The 8591-nt window shown below is 45.1% G+C and overlaps 1 protein-coding gene across 1 annotated transcript in view; it reads left to right on the forward strand.

Annotated features, from left to right (window-relative positions):
* The window catches only part of yes1 (YES proto-oncogene 1, Src family tyrosine kinase), a 50721-nt gene extending 43211 nt beyond the window's left edge, over positions 1–7510 (forward strand). The window contains exons 11-12 of the mRNA XM_066682083.1: positions 1728–1859; positions 4254–7510. Of these exons, the coding sequence (XP_066538180.1) occupies positions 1728–1859; positions 4254–4462 (341 nt within the window). The 3' untranslated portion in view covers positions 4463–7510. The remainder of the gene's footprint in view (positions 1–1727; positions 1860–4253) is intronic.
* Positions 7511–8591: the final 1081 nt, after the last annotated feature.

Here is an 8591-nt window from a genome sequence, read left to right on the forward strand (position 1 = left end):
AAATGAAAAAATTGTAAAAAGCAGGAAATAAAATGGAACGCTCTGGAGTAGCTGCACATGATCATAAGTGTCCACAAGCTCCACGTCAAGTGTCAGAGGCCAGCGTTCAGCTTGTAGGAGGCAGCCATGATTGGTCAGATCAGTTTATTACTTGCTGGAGAGTGGGACGTTGCATGATATTGCCCTGAAATTCATTCTGTAAATGTTCTTATAAACTTTGGATTCACTTATTAATAATGGAATACCTCAATGAGCGGCACAGTGGAGCTACATGTAGTGTCTCTGCAGAGTCGTCTCAGGGGACTGTCTGTGTTGTGTTGTGTTCTCCCTGTGTCTGTGTGGGTTTCCTCCCACGGTTCAAAACCACATGTTGGTAGGTAGTTGATTATAGTCCTGTTTTACTGGAAGTTACAGTTTATATCACTGACATTCCAGGGATTTTAATGACTTCCTTCAAAAACAAAAACAAAAATGGGAAGTGGACACTGAAAAGGTCAATTAGGATGTTGCTCAGGGTCAGGGTTTATCCTGTTTGGCTTTATCTTCAGCTCCTTTTGGGTCACTGTGTCTGATCATGTTAATCGCCCCCTGCTGGAGGGACAGTTTGTTTGCCCTCGGGCCTTTTAGCCCTGGCCTGGGCTTGTCCGGTCACTGCTTAAGAACAGCTTCCTGCATGTGTCCAACTGTAAGAACCCTGTCCTCACACCTGGGTTCTGTCTTCCATCTTTAAATGAATATAATCGTGTGAAATGTGGAACCGAGCCTGATATTTCTGAGACCCGTGATCCACCTGGGTCTAGACCTCCCCGGGTTCAGGCAGGATCAGGTGAGCTGAATTCCACACGTCGCAGTAATCAGTAATTACACAAACGCCGTGTCGTCTGGAGCGCTGTAGTAGGAACTTCAGCAAATGGCTGTGGAAGTGCTCGGACAATACGGCTAAAAGGAAATCAGCATCTCGTTCCTCTTTGCTGTAACAAGAGCCTCTACTTCCCTAGGAAGGCTTGAAACGAGATGTAGGAACCTTTTCTGTGAGGATTTGATTGCATTCAGCCATGAGGACATTAATGAGGCCAGGTACTGATGTTCTGCAATGAGTTTCAGATCAAAAACCTCACTCTTAACTCACTCATTTTATTTTATGCTCCTTCTATGGGGATTATAAAGCAGTTGGAATGTGTCCAACATTCAAGATTGTAATAAAAAAAATACAATTTTTATTAATCTCCTTCCAAATGTTGAAAATCATGAACCAAGATGAGGATATCGCTTTATTCCTGCTTCTAAGGTGGGAAATATTGACTTATTTTTGCTGTTTTATGTTGTTTAGGTAGGAACCCACTTTTAAATTCAGGAGGCTGCTAACTGCATGAAAGTAAACGCAGACCCAAAGTGCAACAACTCGAGTTTCAAATGAGATTCTTTTTAGTTCAAACAGTTAATTAAAACATAAAGACAAGTGAAACTTCAGCCACATTCAAACAGCAGCCCCCCCTTCTAATGACTGTAGACGTCCCCTTTGAGCGGTGCTGGATTCACAAATTCAGAAAGTCGTCCACAAGCATTTGAAACTCTGCTCCAAATCCACGTTATATTCTTGTAGCTCTTTCAGGATATCAGTTGAAGTGAAGTTGTCATTCCTGGTGTGCATCACTCTACACTAACAGACACAGCCTCGAGCACTTTCTCTGTCACAGCTAAAGAACTCTGTCTCACTGTTCCTCCAGGAGCAAAGTTCCCCATCAAGTGGACGGCGCCGGAGGCTGCACTGTACGGCCGCTTCACCATCAAATCAGACGTCTGGTCCTTCGGCATCCTGCTGACCGAGCTGGTCACTAAGGGCAGAGTACCGTACCCGGGTAGGTCTCTCTGTCTACCTGTCTCTCTCGCTTTCTGTCTGTCTCTCTCGCTTTCTGTCTGTCTCTCTCTCTCTCGCTTTCTGTCTGTCTCTCTCTCTCTCGCTTTCTGTCTGTCTCTCTCTCTCTCTGTCTGTCTCTCTCTCTCTCTGTCTGTCTCTCTCTCTCTCTCTCTCTGTCTCTCTCGCTGTCTGTCTCTCTCTCTCTCTCTGTCTCTCTCGCTCTGTCTGTCTCTCTCGCTCTCTCTCTCTCTGTCTCTCTCGCTCTCTGTCTGTCTCTCGCTCTCTCTCTCTCTCTCTCTCTCTCTCTGTCTGTCTGTCTCTCTCTCTCTCTCACTCTCTGTCTCTCTCTCTCTCTCTGTTTCTCTTGCTCTCTGTCTGTCTCTCTCTCTCTCTGTCTGTCTCTCTTGCTCCCTCTCTGTTTCTCTTGCTCTCTCTGTCTGTCTCTCTCTCTCTGTTTCTCTTGCTCGCTCTCTCTCTCTCTCTAACAGAGAGAGAGAGAGAGAGATTAGAGTCCCAACTGTACATTTGCTTGGAAACAGTGTGCCAAACACCATCATATACCTGTGTCCTTAATGCTCTAACAGAACTGGAGATGACAGAGGGGTTAATAATGTTTACTTTTTAATATGTTATTATTCAATAAAAACGAAGTCTTTTTTTTTTTTTTTTTTTTTTTTTTTTTTTTTTTTTTTTTTTTTTTTTTATTATGAAAAAAAAACCTACCCAGGTGAAAGTTTAAAGGTGACATTATGCAGAACTCACTTTTTTGCTTGCTTTTGTGTTTCCACTCGGGTCTCTACTGCTCCAATAAACACAAGTGCGGAAAAAAAAAAACAGAAAAAAACGTTTTCAGAGTTTTGTGTCCGGAATCATAAGCTTCTACGAGCCGTTTGGATGGTTCCCTTATTGTGATGTCACAATAAGGACATTTGCATAGAACCACCCTGGCACCACCCCTCACCTGCGTAAACATAAGATGGGTGGGGCGTGGCTAGCAACAGCTTATTTGCATAAAAGTGACAGAGCCCTTAAACATCTCGTTCTGAAAGGGACTGAAACTGGCGATTACTCTCTACGTGAGAGTGACTTTGTACAAAGCACTTCATGAACACGTATCTCTCATAGACACGTTCTAACTTGTTTCAAAAATAAAAGGTAAAATGTGTCCCCTTTAAAACGCGAGCTGAGACAGAGGGTGCACATCTTCAGGCAGTAATTACTTTTTTGTTGTTTTTTTTTGCAGACAATCCTCGCTGCTCCTATGATATTAGCGTCATTATGTAAACAGACAGCACGTCTCTACCGGGAAACTGGTGTAATCCAGTTGGGTTTAGAGTCAAATCTGCGTCAGTGCTTTGTCGTATCTCCAAATCTGCACTTTTACCCAAACAAAGCACACCAACAAGGATCAAGAGTTCACATTAACATCCGACACTGTCATCTGAACTCATGTTTATGTGGCTGCAGGCCATCCAGAGTTTACAGCAATGTTCTAGCCTCGGGTTCAGAGCCTTCCTGGAAGATGGTTTTAGAGCAGCGTGCCGTACACCACACCTGCTTCTGTAATGTGGCTCGGTGCGTTTAACGAACACCTTTATCCACGGCGAAGGGCAGTGAGATGATGTGTGCGTCTGTCTGTCTCTTGTGCGCCCCCTGCTGGAGCTGTCAGACTCTGTTTAGTGTGTAATGACTGATCAGAGGCGGCCATCTGTCTGCGGCAGGAGTGTACACCGACTGGGCACCATTTCTTATTTACTGCCATCTGTGCTGACCAGCCCTGCCCAGCGGCCTCCGCAGCACATCACTAACCGCGTTATTCACATCTCTCTCTCACTCTTTCACTTTTTTTCCTCATGTTTTCTCCCATATTTTCTGTCACTCTGTTCACGTTCTATGCATTTGTGTGTCCCCCGCTGTGTTTTTCTCTCTCGCTCTCTGGTGTATCATTAGTGTTGGTGTATAATTGATGAGCTGGTCGAACGCCAGGGCGTTGGAAGAGTAGCTCTGTGAATGTGAACAGTTTAAACGCTGGTGTTCAGATGTAATGCGATGGTCTCTCGACGCTGTAAAAAGCTCCGGCTCGAGCCGAGAGGAGGATAAGTGGAGTCTCGAGGCTGTTTGAGAGCGGAATGGAAAAGTACGTCATTCACTCAGCACCCGAAGCATTCATTAAGGTGGTCTTGAGAAGCACTTAAACAGAGTGTGAGAAACTTACTGTCGCCTCCCCACAGTGAACCAGCGTCCAGCTCCTGAGCGTTATATAAGAGTTACTGATGGATGTGAGACAGCAGACAGACTTCGTCACTGGTCATCACCTCCCCCTGCTGCTCACGCTGGGTTTGTGACAACTGTAGATCAGAATCTGACCTTCCCCTGGTGTGTGTGTGTGTTGCAGGTATGGTGAACAGGGAGGTCCTGGAGCAGGTGGAGAGGGGGTACAGGATGCCGTGTCCTCAGGGTTGCCCCGAATCCCTTCACGAGATGATGCGGCAGTGCTGGAAAAAGGAGCCGGACGAGCGGCCCACCTTCGAGTACATCCAGTCCTTCCTGGAGGACTACTTCACCGCCACTGAGCCCCAGTACCAGCCTGGAGACAACCTGTAGAGAACTGCTCCCTCTACAGGCCGCAGCAGGTCATGAACACCACGGCCTCGTCCCAAACCTGCGCACAGCCACCTCCCCTACACGCTCCCTGCACACTCCTCCTCAGCGGGACTTCCTCCCTTCCCAAGAGTTCTGTTACCTGCCTCGGTATGAGCACCGTTCCAAACCGCTTCCCCTGAGGACAAGTGTGTAGTGAAGTTCATCAGGGAAGTGCGCGAGTGTTCGTTTGGGACGGGACAAGGCTGTGCTCTGTCTTTCTCTCTCGTTGCTCTCTGGGAAGTGGGGGTTCTGCAGAGAGGGAGCTGCAGAGGAGAGGTTGCGGTTGGTTCACAGTTGCACAAACGTTTTGTTTTTGTTTCCCACTAATTTTATTTCATATTTCTGTTTTTCCCCACTCCACGTGTCTTATTTTTCCTCTGTTTTACCCAAACACGTAGTTCTGACTGTTTTAAAATCAAGAACAGGTTATTTTTTGGTTTGCTTTGCAATGTAATTGATTTGATTTTATGTTTCTCTTGTTTCTGTAGCTTCAGTAGATTGTTTAAAAAAAAAAAAAAAAAAAAAAAAGAAAAAAAGTGACCAATAACTGTGGTTAAGAACTGACAGCGTTGTCTAAAACAGTCAGTTTGTGCCGTCACTGGGAGAGGGACAGAGAGAGAGACAGAGGGGGGGATGTCTGCCGTTGTGAATGTATGAGTGAATTGTGAAGCGCGTGAGAATGAGACGGAGAAGGGTTTCGTAAGTTAAACACGTGGGTACAAAGAAATGGAGAAGATTTGTTAATGTCGGTAATCGGAAAATCATGATGTAATGATTTCGTTGATTATGTTTTTTTTATTTTTGAATCTGTTCAAGAGCTTGATACATGGAGGATAATGATGCGGACTCGTGAGCTCCACCTAGTGCCAGCCGGAACATTTCTGTAGTGCTGTTAAAGACGCAGAGACAATGATGCCCTTGTCATTTCAGCCAGTTTTGTCAATTCTGGAGACTTTTTACAGTCTGTGCGCGTGATTCTCTGTCCAAAACAGTTCAACAAAGAGGTCACATTCTTCAGAAGCCCCAGACCTCGAGGGGTTTGAAATGCACAAAAAAAAATATAAAATGCTACTTATGTGCAGTCTGGATTATCCAGTGGAAATCGGTAATCTTCAGCTCGGTTTAAACCCTATTCACACAGGATTAGTTTCACATGAGGAGGTGAGGTGATGCAGTATAACCTGGGATTATTTCTACAGTTTGTTGTATGGTACGTAAAAGGCTGTAAATAATCTGTGACATAACATGGTTTTCGGGTGGAACTAAAATCACAGTGTAACTTTGGTTAAAATCGCATTATCCCACCTCCTCTTGTGAAGCTGTACTCTGTGTTGGGTGTGATCTGATGTGTTTAATTCCTACAGGGTCACAGCACTAGGAATCAACTAAACCATAGCTCCTCGTGGAGGAACATCTGTCATTGTATTTCACATTAGAATAGAACCACAGAGAGGTTTGTGAACAGACCCAAGATACTTTGCTTTGTCACAAGAGTTGTCCAACTCTTAAATCTGCAGCTCACACTGAACAATGTCTTTTTTTATTTATTCATCAAAATTAATTTTGGTTCAGGACCGACTTCATTTTTAGACAGATTATTACATCGTACAGTGTTTACAGTTGTCTAAATGAGGTGTAGTGGGTACGTTTTAAAGGAGCAGTAAGTCATTTTTCCACCAATCGTCTGTAAACAGTATTTATGAAAGCGATTATTTATTACACGTTTTTCTATAAAGTGAAGACCACATGGTATTTAAACAATCAAATTGCTTTGCAGTCTGTGAATGAACCAGTTTATGCTCCATGGAGTGGGTCCCCCCAAAATGTATGAATCCATGTTTAAAATGGCGTAAATACAGAATGATTGATTGCTCCTTTAAACTTGCTTTCTGAGTTGTCTCCTGGTAAAAGGTAATTGGATTTAAAGAAACACTAGACGAGGTTTGGTGGTTTGGTCGTTGGCTCCCCCTACGTTTGTAGAGTTTAAATTTACCTTTCTAGCACTGCTGTGAAATTAATGTTACATAGTGCAGTTTCTGCAGTGCTGAGCCTAGGGATGCAACGACAGAGCCTCTATTCTCCTTATTACAGCATCTTATTGTTCTTTTGAAGCTGTAATGTTAAGGTAAAACTAATACCTAGTGTTGCTTTAAATCTCGGTAGCAATATTAGCCTGAAAAATGGGAATTGGTTATTTGCCACCCACATTCAGCCCTAGCTGCAGCATGTTTCTGAAATTCTGTCGCCCTCTGTAGTTCACATTTGGCCTAAACACTAGCGTGTACACTTCATATGGGCTTCCATTGAGTCGCTTTGGCCCAAGAACTGATCCCAAGCTCACAGTTCCAATGAAAACAAAGAGCTTTAAGTTGTTTTATGGTTTTTGAGCCGCATTGTCTTTTCAATCTCCTCCTTTTATACTGTAGAGACAGGAATGGGTACAAACGTGAACTTAGTGATTTCACCAAGTTTTTTAATTGGAGTTCAAAATGGTGGTAATAATAATAATAATAATAATAATAAGTGTATTAATGATCCGTAACAGTTCTTACCTCAGTAACAGTGTGATCAGAGCTCTGAAAGTGCTGTGTGTGGTTGGGAGATGTCCGCCGTCATGCCATTGGCCCAGATGCTGTGTGAAAGTAAACCAGAGAAGAGTTGCTTTTTCTGTTCACATCCTCTCCTCTGGAGAGTGGAGAAGCCTGAGCTGTTTGTCCTCTATTGTGATTCCTTTGTTCCAGGGTCAGAAGAGCAATCCCTGCTTCAAACCCCCTCCCCCCTCCTCCTCCTTTGTTTTTCTGTCCCAGAAAGCTGTGGGGTATTTAAAGGGCTATGGACAAGTTTGTGATAAACCTTTTGTTGTTTTCATGGGGGCTTTTTAAAGTGAAGATGGAGGGGCAGCAGGGCCGGAGCAGAGCCAGTGGAGGAGGTGTGTGTAACCACTTGTCAGCTACCAGTTACTAATCTGAAGAATTTGTACAGTGAAAAAATAAAGTTTTACGTAATGCTTTTCACACGACTGCAGCCCACTTTTTTTTTTTTTTTTAAATGATCACAAACATGTATCTGGAATTCTCCACCACAGCTATTTTTTTTTCATTGTCATTCATTCACTCATTCATTCATCGTCTGTAACAGGACACACCCCCGAACAGAGCACCAGCCCATCACAGGGCATCTCAAGTATCTCAGGCATAATACTACGTAATACTTGTGGGCAGTTTTACACACACACACACCTGTAGACAAACACTCACCAAGTTGCTCAAATTCTACTGACCAACAGTGACTGTTTGGACTATGGAAGGAACTGGAGTAAACCCCTCCACACACAGGGAGAACGCACACTGACCCAGGACAAGGATTCAACCCAAGACTTTCTTCATTCATTATCTGTAACCCTTATCCAGTTCAGGGTCGCGGTGGGTCCAGAGCCTACCTGGAATCACTGCGCGCAAGGCAGGAATACACCCTGGAGGGGGCACCAGTCCTTCACAGGGCAACACAGACACACACACACAGTCACTCACACCTACGGACACTTTTGAGTCGCCAATCCACCTACCAACATGTGTTTTTGGGCTGTGGGAGGAAACCGGAGCACCCGGAGGAAACCCACGCAGACACAGAGAGAACACACCACACTCCTCACAGACAGTCACCCGGAGGAAACCCACGCAGACACAGAGAGAACACACCACACTCCTCACAGTCACCCGGAGGAAACCCACGCAGACACAAGGAGAACACACCACACTCCTCACAGACAGTCACCCGGAGGAAACCCACGCAGACACAGGGAGAACACACCACACTCCTCACAGACAGTCACCCGGAGGAAACCCACGCAGACACAGGGAGAACACACCACACTCCTCACAGACAGTCACCCGGAGGAAACCCACGCAGACACAGGGAGGACACACCACACTCCTCACAGACAGTCACCCGGAGGAAACCCACGCAGACACAGGGAGAACACACCACACTCCTCACAGACAGTCACCCAGAGGAAACCCACGCAGACACAGGGAGAACACACCACACTCCTCACAGACACTCACCCGGAGGAAACCCACGCAGACACAGG

The sequence above is a fragment of the Hoplias malabaricus genome, chromosome 9, assembly GCF_029633855.1.
Source record: "Hoplias malabaricus isolate fHopMal1 chromosome 9, fHopMal1.hap1, whole genome shotgun sequence".
NCBI lineage: Eukaryota > Metazoa > Chordata > Actinopteri > Characiformes > Erythrinidae > Hoplias > Hoplias malabaricus.